Source organism: Heterodontus francisci, chromosome 3 (genome assembly GCF_036365525.1).
Source record: "Heterodontus francisci isolate sHetFra1 chromosome 3, sHetFra1.hap1, whole genome shotgun sequence".
NCBI lineage: Eukaryota > Metazoa > Chordata > Chondrichthyes > Heterodontiformes > Heterodontidae > Heterodontus > Heterodontus francisci.
This window is the reverse complement of record NC_090373.1, coordinates 201,295,748-201,316,645: the sequence shown is the minus strand read 5'-3', so window position 1 is coordinate 201,316,645 and position 20,898 is coordinate 201,295,748. Positions and strand designations below refer to the sequence as shown.

General features: G+C 44.0%; 1 protein-coding gene across 1 annotated transcript in view; it reads left to right on the top strand.

Moving 5' to 3' along the window:
- Window positions 1-20,898, top strand: part of LOC137367179 (dynein axonemal heavy chain 8-like) — a 2,062,041-nt gene that overhangs the window by 1,069,929 nt on the left and 971,214 nt on the right. Inside the window, exon 67 of the mRNA XM_068028615.1 lies at window positions 3,166-3,390. Within this exon, the coding sequence (XP_067884716.1) occupies window positions 3,166-3,390 (225 nt within the window). The remainder of the gene's footprint in view (window positions 1-3,165; window positions 3,391-20,898) is intronic.

Genomic DNA, 20,898 nt, shown 5'->3' with positions numbered 1-20,898 from the left:
TAGCCACTCCAGGCGCTGCTTCACAAACCACTGACCACCTCCAGGCGCGTATCCATTGTCTCTCGAGATAAGGAGGCCCAAAAGAAATCTTCAATGAACTAAAAGTTGTGTGGTGAACTAAACTGCTGGCTGAAAGGATTAATTGCCCCAGCTAATTTGAAAAGGGGGCCGGGCAAAAATTCTCAGATTACGCCACCACTTTTTTTTAACTAAAAAAAGAGCAAATACATCTCTCCAAGCCATGTGCACACACCAAAATGTGTTAGAACATTTTCAATTAAACTCCCAATTCAACTTTGCAAAGACCCAAGACTAATTCCAGCCCAGGTGATTGAACAATCACCTCAAACATCCCAAATTCCAATCTACACCATCAAACCTCAAACTACCCCGCTCTTACATGTGTGAATTTGTATCTGGATTAAAATTCCCACATGTTTTATCATGATAACTAGATTGTCACTGTCGTCACCAAAGAAATTGCAGTTCTCACAACTTAAAAAGGTTTACTTTATTAATTCCACATCTCTTTAGACTGTTGTTACAATTCTCATATTTAACTCAAAATGCAAAATCTGCTATCGCCATATTACAAGCTCTATGGATGATAAAAAAATTAAATATTACAGATGCAGACACACATTAAGCAGACAACTTAAAACAACTTCCACTCCAGACCACAAAGGGTTAACAGCTTTAAATTCACTGCAGAAAACAGTGAAGATGACACAAAAAACATTCAGACAAAAGAATCACACACACACACACACACACACCCCCCAAACTGAAAAAAAGGGTCTTTCATTCACAATCCGCTTCTTCTCACACACACTGCTGCCACTTTAGGTCTTTTCAACTTTAATAACTTTAAACTACTTTATCAACTTAACACAAAACAGAATGGCACGTTCCTTTTCTTTAAAAGAGAAAAAAAAGAAAAGAAATTACATCACTTGTCTTCTTTTTTCAGGTACCTTTACAAATGCCTCTAATTGAAAACTAAAGAAAGAGTTAATTCCACAAACAACAAAATGAAACCTTCAATATTCATAGCCCAACAAGAAAATTGCCCAGCAAAGTTCTTGCAGCCTGTTAAGCAGGGCTTTCAGTCACAGGGAGATTCTTAAAGAGGCAGAACATTACAACCTCACATTTTCCATTCTCCTTTATTTCAACATAACTTATCCTTCTTCCTATTTAAACCAACTTTGATACAAATGTATACAGTACACATATTAAACAACCGACAACCTTAAAACAACATGCAAGATCAGGCCACAGAGGATTAATTAGTCAACAAGTCAGTGACACAGGACACTGAGCACACACCCAGAGAATCACACAGACAGGAGTTAGTCTTAAATAGTTTAAATTTCTCGACACAGGAGCTGAGCTAGATATGAGTTCCAGTTATGGTTTCAACTTGAACTTCTTTTCACAACCAATCCGATGGCTCACACACCTTCCTAAACTTTATGGTGAGCTATCTTAATTTCTTTTTCTTCTATCCATTCTTCCTCCTGAATAATCTAATTTCAAGTTCCAAAATTCTCAATTCACTCTGAGTCTCAATTTTAATAGTGCCGAACTCGTGGACGCAGGCTTGTAAATCATTGAGACTCAGGGGCTGGGATCGGGAATTAGTTCTTGTCTGCTCTCCTGCTTGATTTAAATTATGGGTCTCCACCACAACATTAACAGGAAGATCGGAGGGAGAAGGTCCCAGCCCCAAGGGTCTTCACCCGAGTGGTACTTGGAGGCTTTCTCCTCTTGGAATCAGCATACTATGGATCACCTAGGGTGATGGCAGATACTAGTGCTTGCTGTTTCCCCAATTTACTCTCTAAGTCCTTGATTTTCAGACGCACTGTCGGTGGTCTGCCTCTGGTGGGGTTGCTGAAGGGCTTCCCTCAGAGCACCACACAAGTCTTCTAACAGCCGGCTAGGTTTTTTATTTTCCTGACTCATAGTGCTGAATTTTACCGGCCCCCTGACAACAGGGGTTGTGGTTGGGGGGGGCGGGGAGGGTGGTGGTGGGGCGGGGGGGGAAACCATTGCAATTAGTAGAGGGAATGGTGGGAAAGTGTTGAAGGTTAAAGGTTATAAACTTTGGGTTGGTGGGGGGGAAGTTCTGGATCGCTAGGTAATTTGTTTGGTGGGAGAGGGCAATTAATAAATTGTTTAGTCCTTGGGGGCTGGGAGAAGTGATTGAAACTTTTATTCAATTTTGTAGTTTAATTTTATTGCTCCTTTAACTTTAAACATTTAAATTAAACTGAAGCCCATGCTTGCAAAGCTCAAAGCATAGTGTGCATTATTAGATGTGATTTCGATTTGGACAATATTTGCTCAATAATCCTCAGTGTGCTAAGAATTACAGCCAATTTAAGATTTTCAGTTGCGCTCGCAGTGTGGTGCATTTGTGCCTACTGGAAGCTACATATATTAATACACGGGCCCCTGTTCTTTGCAGACCGAAAGAACATGTACACACATTGTGCCTGTTTCAGTTAAACAAGATAAGTGACAGCCATTCGCTGGTTCATTTCTCAGGGCAATGCCTTGACCAATCAGAGTCAAGCTGCCTGGATAAAATTTCGAACAAAGCTTAGCAGTTAACTGTCAGTCACCATAAACTGGTGCATTCTCCATGGCAAAGCCTCTGCCAATCAGAATCCACTTGCCAACCAGCACTCTCTTATCATGCAGTATAAATTTGTTGCTTTCCCTTACATTGGTATTCTTTCAAATTGGCCTGATGAGTGCAAGACGAAAAGCTTTGATAAAATATCTCTATTTTCAGCGATACACAAGTTCTGTGCTACCAAATAACTATTAGATCGAATTTGGTTTGCTGGGCTTTACATATTCCTAAAAACTCGTATTTTCCACTTTAAGTTTGCCAACAGAGCTTTAGAAAGAAAATGCCTCTTTTTCCCTTCCACCAACCAGTAAGTTCCAATCACACCAGGTTATTTCAAAAGCAAAATGTTGCAGATGCTGGAAATCTGAAATAAAAACAGAAAATGCTGGAAATACTCAGCAGGTCTGGCAGCATCTGTGGAGAGAGAAAAAGTTAACTTTTCAAGTCTGTGACTTTTCATTAGCATTGAGTTATTTATCTGGTTTATTTTTTGTGCACATTGTCTCCTTTTGTGCCTTCAGGTAGGAATTCTTGCAATCCAGATACTGTGGACACGGGATTCAGAGGAAGCAATTAGAATTGCAAAAGACAGTAAAAAGATTATGCAAACAACTAATCAGAAGTTCCTCGAGCTGTTGAACTCCCTTATCAACCAAACAACACACGACCTAACTACGTTTCAGAGAATCCAGTTTGAAACTCTTGTTACCATTCATGTTCACCAGAGGGACATATTTGATGACTTGGTATGGGGAAAAAATTTATGTTTGTATTTTAATGTCAGTTTGTTGTTACACTTTGGTGCTGTTGCTTTATATCAACTGTTACAGTGGCACAGTGGTTAGCACCGCAGCCTCACAGCTCCAGCGACCCGGGTTCAGTTCTGGGTACTGCCTGTGCGGAGTTTGCAAGTTCTCCATGTATCTGCGTGGGTTTCCGCCGGGTGCTCTGGTTTCCTCCCACCTCCAAAAGACTTGCAGGTTGATAGGTAAATTGGCCATTGTAAATTGCCCCTAGTGTAGGTAAGTGGTAGGAGAATAGTGGGGATGTAGTAGAGAATATGGGATTAATGTAGGATTAGTATAAATGGGTGGTTGTTGGTCAGCACAGACTCGGTGAGCCGAAGGGCCTGTTTCAGTGCTGTATCTCTAAAAAAAAAATCCTTATTCCTCCACTTCATTGCCATTCCAGGTGAAAGATGTTCTGGTTACTCTAAGCATCCAAAATTTAATATTAAAACTTGCATTTTTATACTTGGTTACTTGGTAATGATTAATATTAGTATGTTGTGACTCAAAGTAATCTAGTTAACAAAACATTATTATTGTAGTCATCCTTTTTATTAATCAAGAACATAGGAACAGAAGTAGCTCATTTAGCTCCTCAAGCCTGCTGCACCATGAAATGAGATTATGGCTGATGTGTGGCCAAAATTCGATATATCCTTCTTTGCACCATACCCCTTAACACTTTTAGTTAACAAAAATGTATCAACATCAAACTGAAATTTAACAATTGACTTAGCATCAAGTGTCATTTGAAGAAGAGTTCCAAACTTCTACCACTCTTTGCATGCAGCAGTGTTTCCTACCTTTACTCATGAAGGGCCTGATTCTAATTTTTAAGTTAAGTCTTCTGGTTCTAGACTACCCAACCAGCGGAAAGAGTTCCTGTCTATCTACTCCATTAGTTCCTTTTAAGACCCTGAAAACTTCAGTCAAATTACCTCTTAACCTTCTAAATTCCAGGGAATACACACCTAATTTGTGTAATTTCTCACTGTAATTTAACCCTTGGAGTCCAGGTACATGACCTCATCCTCTCCAATCTACCAGTTGCAGATGCATCAGTCCATGACAGTGTTGGTAGGAGTGAAAACTATACAGTCTTTGTGAAGAGGAAGTTCCATCTTCACACAGAGGACACCTTCCATTCTTGCATGTGGTATTACCGCCATACTAAATGGGATAAATTCAGAACAAATCTAGCAGTTCAAAAGTGGGCATCCATCGGGTGCTGTGGGCCATCAGCTGTTGTATTCTCACTTTAAGAGTGATTTTCCTTTTAGAACTCAGTATGCTAATGAGCTAAGTACCAGGATGTAGTCTTATGACTAGAAGCCATAGTCACTCTGCACTGCAACACCCTGGACAAAGGTTCTGTATATAGTTTGCTCTGTATTTTATGTATTAGTTTGAGCTATTAATAAACCTTCTAGGGATCTTCAAGAAACCAGAATCCATGTACTTCATTGTGTTGCTTAAGATAACACAAAGAAAATCATGATATGGTAGCAATGGTAGGATACAGCAGTGATTGCTTTCTTTAAAAGACAATATACATGCTTGAAGACCACTGGTGAAACAGCAAACAAAATTTAAAAGCAGTACCAGAAGTCAGAAGTTCCCGTAGTACAGAAAACAGAAGAAAATAAAGCGTACTTACTCCACATATTGTGAGTATATTTGAGCTGGGAGAGTGCGGGCAAGCAGCCAGCTGACTCGGAACTGTGCTATTTAAAATTTAAAAGGCCATTGGGAGCTCCACACCAGGCAGAGAAAAAAGAGCGGGCTGTATTTGGGAACGGCGCAGAGCCAATTGAACAAGTTTTTAAAAAAGTTTTAAGTCACAAATAGAAAAGTCATAATAAGTGCTGAAGGTACACACAGAGCGGAACAAAGTGAAATATAAAGCCAAAAGCAGAAAGCACAACAGATATACTGCTGGAGGCACAGATAGTGTATATTTATAGAAATAGGATTACTGAAACATCTTTGCATATCCAATGTGTCTGAAAAAGGCAAAAGTACAGCAGAAGGATGAATATCAAATTTCCCAGCATGAACTGGAAGGCCATTGATGTCCTTTCCGAGTTCAAAATTTTTAAACAAAGAATTCAGTTACACTTCACAGACCAAGCTGTTGCAGAACCAGAGAAGCAGGCTGCGAAAATACTGGTAGCAGTTGGAAATGAGGGGTTACACAGAGTCAATAACTCTGACTTATCTGACGATGACCAGAAAGATCCTGCAAAGATCTGGAAAGTGCTAGAAGATCAGCTTTGGCAAGAATGAATTTTAGAATTCATTGCCTGGAATTGATGTCCTGCTGGCAATAGCCACAGGAATCTCCTCAAATATCCCCATCCTCATTGATGGGGGAGCCCAGCACATCAGTGCAAAAGATAAGGCTGAAGCATTTGCAACAATCTTCAGCCAGATGTAATGATACATCTTGGCCTCCTCCTGAAGTCCCCAGCATCACAAATGCCTGTCTTCAGCCAATTCAATTCACACCGCATGATAGACAAACAATGAACAAAGAAAATTACAGCACAGGAACAGGCCCTTCGGCCCTCCAAGCCGACGCCGATCCAGATCCTCTATCTAAACATGACGCCTATTTTCTAAAGGTCTGTATCTCTTTACTTCCTGCCCATTCATGTATCTGTCTAGATACATCTTAAAAGACGCTATCGTGCCCGCGTCTACCACCTCCGCTGGCAACGCGTTCCAGGCACCCACCACCCTCTGCGTAAAGAACTTTCCACGCATATCCCCCCTAAACTTTTCCCCTTTCACTTTGAACTCGTGACCCCTAGTAATTGAATCCCCCACTCTGGGAAAAAGCTTCTTGCTATCCAATCTGTCTATACCTCTCATGATTTTGTACACCTCGTTCAGGTCCCCCCTCAACCTCCGTCTTTCTAATGAAAATAATCCTAATCTACTCAACCCCTCTTCATAGCTAGCGCCTTCCATACCAGGCAACATCCTGGTGAACCTCCTCTGCACCCTCTCCAAAGAATCCACATCCTTTTGGTAATGTGGCGACCAGAACTGCACGCAGTATTCCAAATGTGGCCGAACCAAAGTCCTATACAACTGTAACATGACCTGCCAACTCTTGTACTCAATACCCCGTCCGATGAAGGAAAGCATGCCGTATGCCTTCTTGACCACTCTATTGACCTGCGTTGCCACCTTCAGGGAACAATGGACCTGAACACCCAAATCTCTCTGTCCATCAATTTTCCCCAGGACTTTTCCATTTACTGTATAGTTCACTCTTGAATTGGATCTTCCAAAATGCATCACCTCGCATTTGCCCTGATTGAACTCCATCTGCCATTTCTCTGCCCAACTCTCCAGTCTATCTATATTCTGCTGTATTCTCTGACAGTCCCCTTCACTATCTGCTACTCCACCAATCTTAGTGTCGTCTGCAAACTTGCTAATCAGACCACCTATACTTTCCTCTAGATCATTTATGTATATCACAAAGAACAGTGGTCCCAGCACGGATCCCTGTGGAACACCACTGGTCACACGTCTCCATTTTGAGAAACTCCCTTCTACTGCTACTCTCTGTCTCCTGTTGCCCAGCCAGTTCTTTATCCATCTAGCTAGTATACCTTGGACCCCATGCGCCTTCACTTTCTCCATCAGCCTACCATGGGGAACCTTATCAAATGCCTTACTGAAGTCCATGTATATGACATCTACAGCCCTTCCCTCATCAATCAACTTTGTCACTTCCTCAAAGAATTCTATTAAGTTGGTAAGACATGACCTTCCCTGCACAAAACCATGTTGCCTATCACTGATCAGCCCATTTTCTTCCAAATGGGAATAGATCCTATCCCTCAGTAACTTCTCCAGCAGCTTCCCTACCACTGACGTCAGGCTCACCGGTCTAAAATTACCTGGATTATCCCTGCTACCCTTCTTAAACAAGGGGACAACATTAGCAATATCAAGAAACAACTGAAGGCATTGGATACTGCAAAGGCTTTGGGCCCTGACAACATTCTGGCAATAGTACTGAAGACCTGTGCTTCAGAACCTGCCGCGCCCCTAGCCAAGCTGTTCCAGTACAGCTACAACACTGGCATCTACCCAGCAATATGGAAGATTGCCCAGGTATGTTCTGTACACAAAAAGCAGGACAAGTCCAACCCAGCCAATTACTGCCCCATCAGTCTACCCTCAATCATCAGTAAAGTGATGGAAGGTGTCATTGACAGTGCTATCAAGTGGCACTTGCTTAGCAATAACCTGCTCAGTGATGCTCAGTTTGGGTTCCGCCAGGGCCACCTCATTACAGGCTTGGTTCAAGCATGCACAAAAGAGCTGAACTCAAGCGGTGAGGTGAAAGTGACTGCCCTTGACATCAAGACAGCATATGACCGAATATGGCCTTAGCAAAACTGGAGTCAATAGGAATCAGGAGAAAAACCCTTTGCTGGTTGGAGTCATACCTAGCGCAAAGGAAGATGGTTGTGGTTGTTGGAGGTCAATCATCTGAGCTCCAGGACATCACTGCAGGAGTTCCTCAGGATAGTGTCCTAGGCCCAACCATCTTCAGCAGCTTCATCAATGACCTTCCTTCAGGAATAAGGTCAGAAGTGGGGATGTTCGCTGATGATTGCACAATGTTCAGCACCATTCGCGACTCCCCAGATACTGAAACAGTCCGTGCAGAAATGCATCAAGACCTGGACAATATCCAGACTTGGGCTGATAAGTGGCAAGCAACATTCATGCCACACAAGTGCCAGACCATCTCCAACAAGAGAGAATCTAACCATCTCCCCTTGAAATTCAATGGTATTATGATCGCTGAATCCCCCACTATCAACGTCCTGGGGGTTACCCTTGATCAGAATCTGAACTACTGTAGCCATATAAATATCGTGGATGCAAGAGCAGGTCAGAGGCTAGGAGTCCTGCACTGTGTGACTCACCTCCTGACTCCCCAAAGCCTGTCCACCATCGACAAGGCACAAGTCAGGAGTGTGATAGAACACTCTCCACTTGCCTGGATGGGTGCAGCTCCAACAACACTCAAGAAGCTCGACACCATCCAGGACAAAGCAGCCCGCTTGATTGGCACCCCATCTACAAACATTCACTCCCTCCACCACCGACACCGCTGCAATGCATCAAGGCTCCTTAGACAGCACCTTCCAAACTCGCAACCTTTGCCACCTCAAAGGACAAAGGTAGCAGTTGCATGGGAACACCACCACCTGCAAGTTCCCCTCCAGGCCACACACCATCCTGATTTTAAACTATATTACCGTTCCTTCACTGTCGCTGGGTCAAAATCCGGGAACACCATCCGAACAGCACTGTGCGTGTACCTACCCCACATGGACTACAGCAGTTCAAGAGGCAGCTCACTACTACGTACTCGAGGGCAATTAGGGATGGGAAATAAATGCTGACCTAGCCAGCAACGCCCACATCGCATGAACGAATAATAAAAAAATTGATAGGTCAATTCGTCAGTAGATGCCATAGTAAGGGCAACGAATGTGATTTTTCAGAACCTGATCTGTCGGAGCAAATAATAGAGCTGGTGATTGTCTCAACACCTATTGAAGCATTTCAAAAAGATCTCTTGGGCAAAAGAAAGGTCGCAGCATTGATGTGCTGCGAGAATATGGCAGGAAATACGAAGCCATTGTAGCCGGACAACAGCATCTGCAAGTACTAGATGCTGCTGACAGCATCGGCACGGTAACCAGGTCACAAAAAGCAAGCAAGCTGTGTGGTAAGTGTGGTTTCCCCCACTCACTGCGAAACTGTCCTGCATTCCAAGACCTGTGCAAGGCTTGTGGTGCAAAAGGACACTGGGCCCACCTGTGCAAGAAATATGACTCCAAAGCCACAGTTCACAATGGGGCACAAACAAACAGAAGACAGACACAGCAGCAAGGAGAGCACCTGAGACCTGCTTAAACACAAGCCGATCCACAAACTCCACAGCGAAACAGACCTTAGACAAGACTCAGAGTGGTGCTCTTCTCAGCCAGGAGACAAGCAGGCATTTCACATTCTGAACCTGACACATTGGGCTGAATTTTTCCAACTTGCTGCCGATCTTGACGACGAGCTTCAAAGATGGCGGGGAGCACGCGCGAGATTTGCTCCATGGAACTGCTTTGCTATTCAGCGTGGCAGCTCATTTACATGGCTGGGGCAGACCGCCACCCCGATGACGTGGGAGGGGGTGAGTGCTACGTCCGTGGCAGTTGTGTCCGGTGCCATTTTTAAAGGGCTTTAAGCCCTTACATCGAATTTGAATTTTTAAAGTGAGAGGCATTATGAAATTAACGTAAAAACTAGAATGAAAGTTTCAAGCCCCTCTCCCCGACCAACCCCCCCCACCACCCCACAATGCCTTCCTTTGGCCTCCTTGTCTCGAGAGACAATAGGTAAGCGCCTGGAGGAAGGTCACTGGTTTGTGAAGCGACGCTTGGAGTGGCTATAAAGACCAATTCTAGAGTGACAGGCTCTTCCACAGGTGCTGCAGATAAAATTGGTTGTCGGGGCTGTTGCACAGTTGGCTCTCTCCTTGCGCTTCTGTCTTTTTTCCTGCCAACTGCTAAGGCTCTTCGACTCGCCATGCTTTAGACCTGCCTTTATGGTTGTCCACCAGCTCTGGCGATCACTGGCAACTGACTCCCACGACTTGTGATCAGTGTCACAGGACTTCATGTCGTGTTTGTAGACGTCTTTAAAGCGGAGACATGGATGGCCGGTGGGTCTGGTACCAGTGACGAGCTCGCTGTACAATGTGTCCTTGGGGATCCTGCCATCTTCCATGCGGCTCACATGGCCAAGTCATCTCAGGCACCGCTGGCTCAGTAGGGTGTATGTGCTGGGGATGTTGGCCGCCTCGAGGACTTTTGTGTTGGAGATACGGTCCTGCCACCTGATGCCAAGGATTCTCCGGAGGCAGCGAAGATGGAATGAATTGAGACGTCACTCTTGGCTGATGTATGTTGTCCAGGCCTCGCTGCCGTACAGTAAGGTACTGAGGACACAGGCTTGATACACTTGGACTTTTGTGTTCTGTGTCAGTGCGCCATTTTCCCACACTCTCTTGGCCAGTCTGGAAATAGCAGTGGAAGCCTTTCCCATGCGTTTGTTTAATTCTGCATCGAGAGACAGGTTACTGGTTATAGTTGAGCCTCGGTAGGTGAACCCTTGAACCACTTTCAGAGTGTGGTCGCCGATATTGATGGATGGGGCATTTCTGACGTCCTGTCCCATGATGTTCGTGTTCTTGAGGCTGATGGTTAAGCCAAATTCGTTGCAGGCAGCCGCAATCCTATCGATGAGTCTCTGCAGACACTCTTCAGTGTGAGATGTTAATGCAGCATTGTCAGCAAAGAGGAGTTCCCTGATGAGGGCTTTCCGTACTTTGCTCTTCGCTTTTAGACGGGCAAGGTTGAACAACCTGCCACCTGATCTTGTGTGGAGGAAAATTCCTTCTTCTGAAGATGCATGTGAGAGCAGCAGGGAGCAGAAGATCCCAAACAGTGTAGGTGCGTGAACACAGCCCTGTTTCACACCACTCAGGATTGGAAAGGGCTCTGATGAGGCGCCGCTATGCTGAATTGTGCCTTTCATATTGTCATGGAATGAGGTGATGATATTCAGTAGCTTTGGTGGGCATCCAATCTTTTCTAGTAGTTTGAAGAGACCACGTCTGCTTACGAGGTCAAAGGCTTTGGTGAGATCAATGAAAGCAACCCCACAATGACTAAACAATTTATTACTTGCCTTCTTCCCCCCAAAAAACTTACCTTACGATCTGGTCCTTTCACCCCAAAAGTTTATGAGCTATGAACTTTACCCTTTCCCACCACCCACTAGACTAATCAAAAAGGATTCACTTCACTACCCACCCCACCCTGAAAACTTACCCCCATCCCCCTCCCCACCTATGTTCCGCCTCGGATCGCCAGATGGAGACCCAAAGGCGGGGGTGTCCTGGCAACTGACCAGAATATGGCAGCGGGACGGCTGACAGGAGCAGGTAGGTTATTAATTCATTAATTTAAATATTTAAATCCTCCGAGCAATGGGGGGGTGGGCCGCCACAAGGCCTCGCCTCTGCTGGTAATATGGGGCGGGGTCTTCCCGGTGTCAAGGCCGATGGCGCGCCTCTTCCGGAGGCATTTCCGGGACCCCTGTCAATGAAGTCAAACAACTAGAAGCTTTTGCTATTATTAATATCATGTGCCCAATGAAAGTTGGTAAACACACATTCACGACCAAGATTGACCCGGGAGCTACTGCATATATCCTACCAGGCTGAATCCTGAAGGATATGTACCTGGATCATTGGAAATTAATGGTGCAACTGACAACTGCAAAGTTAACTGCATACAATGGGTCACCCATCCTTTGAAGTGGCACATATAAACATAGAAAACATGGAAAATAGGAGCAGGAGTAGGCCATTCGGCCCTCCGAGCCTGCTCTGCCATTCATCATGATCATGGCTGATCATCCAACTCAGTAGCCTAACAATGCAATGCAGTCATGGCAAGTTGGCATGGAAACCACAAATATTTTACCTGGTCGAGTCGAGCAGACCAGCAGTGGCATTTCTACCAGCCGGTATGGACCTCAGCATTGTGACTTTCCACGAGACCACCGAGGTACCCACTACAGTAGAAGAGACCAAGGACCAGTCCAGGACCTACAACAAAAGTACCCGGACAGATTTGATGCCATAGGAGATATCAAAAGTGATGCTGAACGGCACTTCAGAGAGGATGCAATTTTGTCAGTCGATCCTCCCAGAAAGTGCAGCGTGCACATACAAGAAAAGCTTAAGTGCAAGCTGGATGACATGGAATGCAATAGCGTCATCCGTCGTGTGCATATCACACAGAATGGTGCAGTTCAATTACGTGCTTTCTGAAGAAGGATGGAGCAATCAGGGTATGTTTAGATTTGAGGAATCTAAACCTTTTCCCAAAGAGATGGCCCCACAAGATTCCAACACTGGAGGAATTGAAGCCCAGGTTCACAAGAACCAAATTCATTTCCAGGTTGGATGCCAAACATAGATATTGGTACACCTAGCTAAGGAATCTCACCAAGTTGCGACCTTCAGAACACCATTTTGAAGATATTGCTTCCAGAGACTACCCTTCGGCTTATCTGTCAGTCAAGATCTGTTTCAGCAGCAAATGGACATAATTACAGAAAACGTGCCTGGATGTATATGCTGTACCGATGAAATTGCGGTAGTGGACAAAACTAAAGAAGAGCATGATTGAAATCTCCATTCACTGATGGCAATAGCTCATTGCGAAGGGCTCATTTTTAACAGCAACAAGTGTCAGGTGAATGTAAGTCAGATCAATTTCTTTAGCTCTCTCTATTCAGTTTGCGGAATCCGTCCTGACCCAGGCAAAGTCAAAGATGTAAGGCATATGCTGACGCCACAAGACAAAGAAGATCCACAGAGATGCCTTGGATTTTTCAACTTCTTGGCACCATTATTTCCAATTTTTTCTGATAAAGCATTGTCATTGAGAGAGCTTTTAAAGAAAGACATACCATATGTGTGGCAGGAGGACCATCAGCCTATATTTGAGTCTCTCAAACAAGCATTGTCAGCAGAAACCTGTACCCTGCAGTACTATGATCCAAGGAACAAGACAATCCTGGAAGTCTAGTGCTAGGTGCATGCACTCTGCAGATTGGCAAACCAATTGCATTCAGATCCAAAAGCTTATCCTCAGCACAATCCATTACTCAAACATAGAGCATGAAACACTTGCTCTGATGTTTGGGATCACAAGGTCCCACATCTACCTTTTCAATAAGCAGTTCGCTGTGGAAACCGATCACAAACCACTGGAGATGATCTGGGGCAAACCATTGACAAGCACAGCACCTCGACTACAGCGACTTTTAGTGAAAGTACAAAGGTATAACTTTGACATCTGCTACAAACCTGGTACCAAAATGGTCACTTCGGATATGCTAAGCAGATTGCCAAATCTGAACAAGAATAAAGAAGTTCCACTGGATCTACAAATAGACAGTGGACATTGGGGTGGAAGATGTGCTCAAAATCAATTTATTGCATTTTGGTCAGCACAAATGTGACCAACTGCAATCAGAAACAGCCAATGACTCAAAACTGAAGGCACTGTGGAGAGTCATCATAAAAGGATGGCCTGATATGATAAAAGAGGTGCCAGAAACTCTCAGATGCTTTTGGCCTTCTAGAGATGAACTCGGTATCTCGAGACCATAACCTTCAAAGGAAAACAAGTGCTTGTGCACAAAGCTCTCCGACAGGACATCTTTTCACAACTTCACCAAGGCCATATGAGAATAGAGCGAATGAGACGACTGGCACGAGACACTGTTTATTGGCCAGGGATCAACGCTGACATCGAAAAGTTAGTAAGTATGTGTGAGGCATGCCAGAGCCACCAGCCACAACAACGTAAAGAACCTCTACACCGTCACGAAATTCCGTCAGTCCCTTGGTCCAAAATCGCCACTGATCAATTTACCATGAATGGAGACGACTTTATTTTAGTCACTGACTATTTCTACAAATTTCCAATTGTCAGACAGGTAAAAGACACATAAACCGGGTCCATCGCAGACACAATGAGTGCCATATTCTGTCTGTTCAGTGCACTTGAGGAAATAATTTCTGACAATGGGCCACAGTATATGGGCAGACCTTTCAGGGATATGTGTGCCAAATGGGGCATAAATCATGTGACATTCTCATCACATTACCCTAGATCTAATGGTCTCGCCGAGCAAATGGTTTACACAGTTAAATCACTTATCTTGAAGCGTAGGACAATGAAGCAAGATTTTCGTGTTGCCATGTTACACCTCAGAGCTACACCTATGGATATGGGCTTACCGTCACCAGCAGAGATCATGTTTGGAAGGCAGGTGAGAACGATTATGCCCAGCCTATATCTGTCCAAATTCTCCGAGATGCAGCAGACACTGCTCGATAAACAAGGGAGAATGAAGATGGTGCATAACCAACATGCACTACACATAGGACAAAAGGTCAGGGTCATACACCCCACAATGAGAACATGGTTATCTGCAAAGGCATCCAAAGTATGCAGTGAGCCTAGGTCTTACAAGGTTACAACATCTAATGGAGCAGTGCTGAGAAGGAATAAAGCCAATTCAGAGAAATGTGCAATACTCCAATTGCGCACAGTGGACTCGACGGTGAGGGTGTGACAGAGCAACAGGACAACAACCAACACACTGACAACACATCTGCAAGCCAAGAATAGCCAAGGGTGAAATCCACATCCCCAGAAGGTTATACCATATCAAGATCTGGAAGAGTTGGAAAACCACCCAAAACGATATATGGACTCTTTAGCTTCTGCACTCGTAAATTTTACAATCCCTATCTTTGTACTCATAAATTTTATAATCTGTATCCCTATATAACTAATTTTGATATGATCCAATTTTATGTGTTTTTACTTGTAGTGTGCGAGATTTATTTTTGGATGAAAGAAGGGATGTTGTATTCTCACATTAAGAGTGATGTCCCTTTAAGAACTCAATATGCTAATGAACAAAGTACCAGGATGTATTCTTGCGACTAGAAGCCATAGTCACTCTGCATTGCAACACCCTGGACAAAAATTCTGTATATCATTTGCTCTGTATTGTATGTATTAGTTTTAGCTATTAATAAACCTTCGAGAGATCTTCAAGAAACAGGAATCCACGCACCTCATTGCATTGCCTAAGATAACACAAAGAAATGCATGATTGTATTCCATCACAATCTGTAACCTCTTGGCCCAGTATATCTCTCACTGTACCATTACCACGAAGGCAGGGGACCATCTTTGGTTCAATGAGGCGTGTAGGACAGCATGCCTAGAGCATCACCAGACATAACTAAAAATGAGGTGCCAACCTGGTGAAGCTACTAGAATGCTCAACAGCAGAAACAACATGCTATAGGCAGAGCTAAACATTTCCACAACCAATGGATCAGATCAAAGCTTTCCAGTCCTATCATATCCAGTCACGAATGGTAGTGGACAAAGAACAGAAGGAGGAGGGTCCACAAACATCCCCAGCCACAGTAATGGGGAGCCCAGCAAATCTGTGCAAAATACAAGGTCGATGATTTTGCAACCATTTTCAACCAGACATGCTGAGTGGATGATCTATTTCAGCCTCCTGCTAAGGTTCCCACCATCACAGATGACAGTCCTCAGTAAATTTGATTCACTCCACAGGATATCAAGAAACAGCTGACAGCACTGGATGCAGCAAAAGCTATGAGCCCTGACAACATCTCAATTGTAGTGATGAAGCCTTATGCTCTTGAGCTAGCTGTACCCCTAGCCAAGCTGTTTTAGTACATCTACAACACTGGCATTTACCTGAAATGCAGAAATGTGCCCACAAAAAACAGGTTAAATCCAATCCAGCCTATTACTGCCCATCAGTCTACTCTCAATCATCAGCAATGTGATGGAAGGTGAAGCGGACAGTGCTATCAAGGAGCACTTACTCAGCAATAACCTACTCACCAATACTCAGTTTGGGTTCTGCCAAGGTTAATCGGCCCCAGACCTCATTGTGGCCTTGGTCCAAATATGGACAAAAGAGCTGAATTTGAGAGGTGAACTGAGAGTGATTTCCTTTGACATCAAGGCAGCATTTGATCAATTGTGGCATCAAGGAGCCTTAGTGAAATGAGAAGTAACTCTCCACTGGTTGCAGTCAAACCTAGCAAAAAAGGAAAATGGTAGTGGTTGTCAGAGGCCAATCATCTCAACCCCAGGACACTGATGCAGGAGTTCCTCAAGGAAATGTCCTAGACCCAACCATCTTCAGCTGCTTCATCAATGATCTTCCCTCCATCATAAGGTCAGAAGTGGGAATGTTCGCTGATGACTGCACATTGTTCAGTTCCATTCGCATCTCCTCAGATAATGAAGCAGTCCGTGCCTATATGCAGCAGAACCTGAACAACATCCAGGCTTGGTCTGATAAGTGGCAAGTAACTTTCATGCCAGACAAGTGCCAGGCTATGTATATCTCCAACAAGAGGGAATCTAACCATCTCTCCTTGACATTCAAAGGCACTAACATGACTAAATCCCCCAGCATAAACATCAACATCACCATTTACCAGAAACTTAACTTGACCAGTCAAATAAATACTGTGGTGACAAGAGCTGGTCAAAGGCTTGGAATTCTGCAGTGAGTAACTCACCTCTTCTCTCCCCAAATCCTGTTCACCATCTTCAAGGCACAAGTCAGAAGTGTGATTGAATACTTCCCACTTGCCTGGATGAGTGCTCCAATAAAACTCAAGAAGCTTGACACCATCCTGGACAAAGCAACCTATTTTGTTGGCAACCCATCCACCAGCTATAAACATTCACTCTCCCAACCAGTGGTACCCAGTGACAGCAGTGTGAACCACCTACAGGATTCACAGCAGCAACTTGTCAAGACTCCTTTAACAATACCTTCCAACCCCACAACCTCTATCACCTAGAAAAACAAGAGCAGTAGGTGCATGGGAACTCCATCTTCTGCAACTTTCCATCCAAATCACACATCATTCTATCTTCCTTCTTTATTGCTGAGTCAAAATCCTGGAACTCCCTTCCTAACAGGTCGGTGAGTGTACTTGCAGCACATGGACGTCAGTGGTTTAAGAAGACAGCTCGCGATCACCCTCTGAAGGGAAATTAGACATGAGCAACAAATGCTGGCATTACCAGTGATGCTCATATCCCATGAATGAATAAAAAAAAGTGTCATTGTGGTAAATTTGCACACCACACACTCCAAAGCCAGTATATCCTTCCTAAGGTATGGTGTCTAGAACTGAACACAGTCGTCCAAGTATGATCTAACCAGGGCTTTGTATAACTGCAGCATAACTTCTAACTCCTTGTATCCTAGTTCTCTAGACATAAAGATGAATAATCCATTAGCCTTTTAGGTAATTTTCTGTACTGTCCATAACATATAATGATCTATGTGCATGTAAAACAGATTTATTCATTCACTTAATGTTTTAATATCTCTTTGTAATCTTATGCTTCCATCTTACACTGCTTGCAATGCTACCTATCTTTATGTCATTGACATTCTTGGATATGTGGCTCTCCATCCCTTCTTCTATGGTGAATAGTTGAGGCCCCAACACAGATCACTGTGGGACACCATGAGTCACATCTTGCTAATTACAGTAGCTGCTCATTATCAATACTCTTTGCCTCCTACCTCTCAGCCAATTTCCTAAGGATAATTATGTGATTTCAATATTATACGAATATAGGATATAAAGCAGGCCATTTGGCCTCTCAAGACCCACATGAGCTTCAACTTCAGTTACCGTCCCTTATGAGATACTTTATTGAATGCTTCTGAAAACCCACACAAATGACATCTATAGACATTCCGCTGTCAACTACTCACCTCCTGACTCCCCAAAGCCTGTCCACGATCTACAAGGCACAAGTCAGGAGTGTGATGGAATACGCTCCACTTGCCTGGATGCGTGCAGCTCCAACAACACTCAAGAAGCTGAGCACCATCCAGGACAAATCAGCCCGATTGATTGGCACTCCATCCACAAACATTCACTCCCTCCACCACTGACGCACAGCAGTATGTACCATCTACAAGATGCACTGCAGCAATGCACTAAGGCTCCTTCGACAGCACCTTCCAAACCTGCGACCTCTACCAACTAGAAGGACAAGGGCAGCAAATGCGTGGGAACACCACCACCTGCAAGTTCCCCTCCAAGCCACACATCCTGACTTGGAACCATATCGCCATTCCTTCACTGTCACGGATCAAAATCTTGGAACTCCCTTCCTAACAGCACAGTGGGTGTACCTACCCCATATGAACGGCAGCGGTTCAAGAAGGCAGCTCACCACCACCTTCTCAAGGGCAATTAGGGATGGGCAAAAATTGCTGGCCTAGCCAGCAATGCCCACATCCCATGAATAAATTTTAAAAAAAGAAAAAAGCCATCAAGACGGCATTTGACCAAGTGTGGCATTAAAAAACCCTAGCAAAATTGAAGTCAATGGGGATCGGGAAAAACTGTCCACCTAGCAGAAAGGAAGATGGTTGTGGTTGTTGGAGGCCAATCATTGCAGCCCCAGGACATCACTACAGGAGTTTATCAGGGTAGTGTCCTAGGCCCAACCATCTTCAGCTGCTTCATCAATGACCTTCCCTGCATCATAAGGTCATAAGTGGGGATGTTCGCTGATGATTGCAGTGTTCAGTACCATTCATGACTCCTTCTGATACTGAAGCTGTCCATAACCCACATGCACCATGTCCTGGACAACATTCAGGCTTGGGTTGATAAGCAACAAGCAAAATTTGTGCCACATAAGCACTAGGCAATGACCATCTCCAACAAGAGAGATTTTAACTATAGCTCCTTGACATTCAATGGCATTACCTTTGCTGAATCCACCACCATTAACATTCTAGGGGTTACCATTGATCAGAAACTGAACTGGACCAGCCATTTAGATACCGTGGCTACAAGGGCAGGTCAGAGGCTAGGAATCCTGCAGCGAGTAACTCACCTTCTGACTCCTCAAAGCCTGTCCACCATCTGCAAAGGCACAAATCAGGAGTGCGATTGAATAGTCTCCACTTGCCTGGATGGGTGCAGCTCCAATAACACTCAAGAAGCTCGACACCATCCAAGACAAAACAGTCATTTGATCGGCACCCCATTCACCAACTTAAACATTCACTCTCCACCACCAGTGCACAGTGGCAGCAGTGTGTACCACATTCAAGATGCACTGCAACAACTCACCAAGCCTCCTTTGACAACGCCTTTCAAACCCGCGACCTCTACCAACTGGAAGGATAAGGGCTGCAGGCGCATTGGAACACCACTATCTGCAAGTTCCGCACCAGGCCAGGCACCCATCCTGACTTGAGCTAAATTGCCATTCCTTTACTGCTGCTGGGTCAAAATTCTGGAACTTTCTTCCTAAAAGCACTGTGGGTGTACCTACATCAGATGGACTGCAGAGGTTCAAGAAGGCGGCTCACTACCACCTTCTCATGAGCAATTAGGGATCAGCAACAAATAGTGGCCTTGCCAGCGATGCTCACATCGCATGAAAGAATTTTAAAAACTTTTCTTACATAGTAGAGTGACGTATGCAATTTTCAAATCCTAAATGAATAGTTCCTGAATTGGGATTTTGGAAGTTTATCGTCAGGGAATCTGCAATGTTCTCACCTACTTCCTTTAAATTTCTGAGAAACTATCTGGATCTGGAGATTTGTCATGCTATAGTGCCATTACTTTCTTCAGTAATGTTATTTTGCTTACTTGAATTTGGGTGAGTCCCCATCCTGATTCCATATTCATTTCCTTGGGATGTTCTTGATGATATCCTCTTCCTCTACTGTAAATAATCATGTAAAGTAATTATTCAACAGGTCTGCCATTTTATTTTATTTATTCAGAGATACAGCACTGAAACAGGCCCTTCGGCCCACCGAGTCTGTGCCGACCAACAACCACCCATTTATACTAACCCTACAGTGATCCTGTATTCCCTACCACCTACCTACACTAGGGGCAATTTACAACGGCCAATTTACCTATCACCTGCAAGTCTTTGGCTGTGGGAGGAAACCGGAGCACCCGGCGAAAACCCACGCGGTCACAGGGAGAACTTGCAAACTCCGCACAGGCAGTACCCAGAATTGACTCTGGGTCCCTGGAGCTGTGAGGCTGCGGTGCTAACCACTGCGCCACTGTGCCGCCCCAAATGGTTATTTATTTATTTATTTATTCGCTTTTGCAGTATTCTATTTATCAGTTTTCAAGGGGCCAAAATTGCTCCTGACCATCCTCTTTTCCCTATATAATTGTAAAAAAACTGCTGATTTTGATACCTCTTGCAAGTTTATTTTCATATTCCCTTTTTGTAGTTCTTAATATCTGTTCAGTCACCTTTTGTTGTTTGTATCTCTCCCAGTTACCAGGAATTGCTTTTTTTTTTGCATTTCTGTATGCTCTGTCTTTTAGTTTTATGTTGTCTCTTACCTCTTTAGTCATCCATAGTTCATATTTACAAATAGAGCTGTTTTCCCTTAGGAGTATAAGCTGGTTCTGCATTGTATTAAATTCATTTCTGATTTTCCTCCCACTGGTTTTTGATAGATTCACCCATTCATAGACTTACCCAATTTACTGTGGGCAGTCTCTGTATCATAACATTGAAGTCAGCCTTACCTAAAAGTAGATTCTTAGTAGCTGTTTCATGTTTCTCCCTTTCAAACACTAAGTTGCACTCCATCATACAATTGCTATTTACCTTGCTCTTGCTTTGGAATCTGCCACTGCCCGAAGGAGTGTGAATGTCACAATTTGTGAAGAAGGATCCTGTC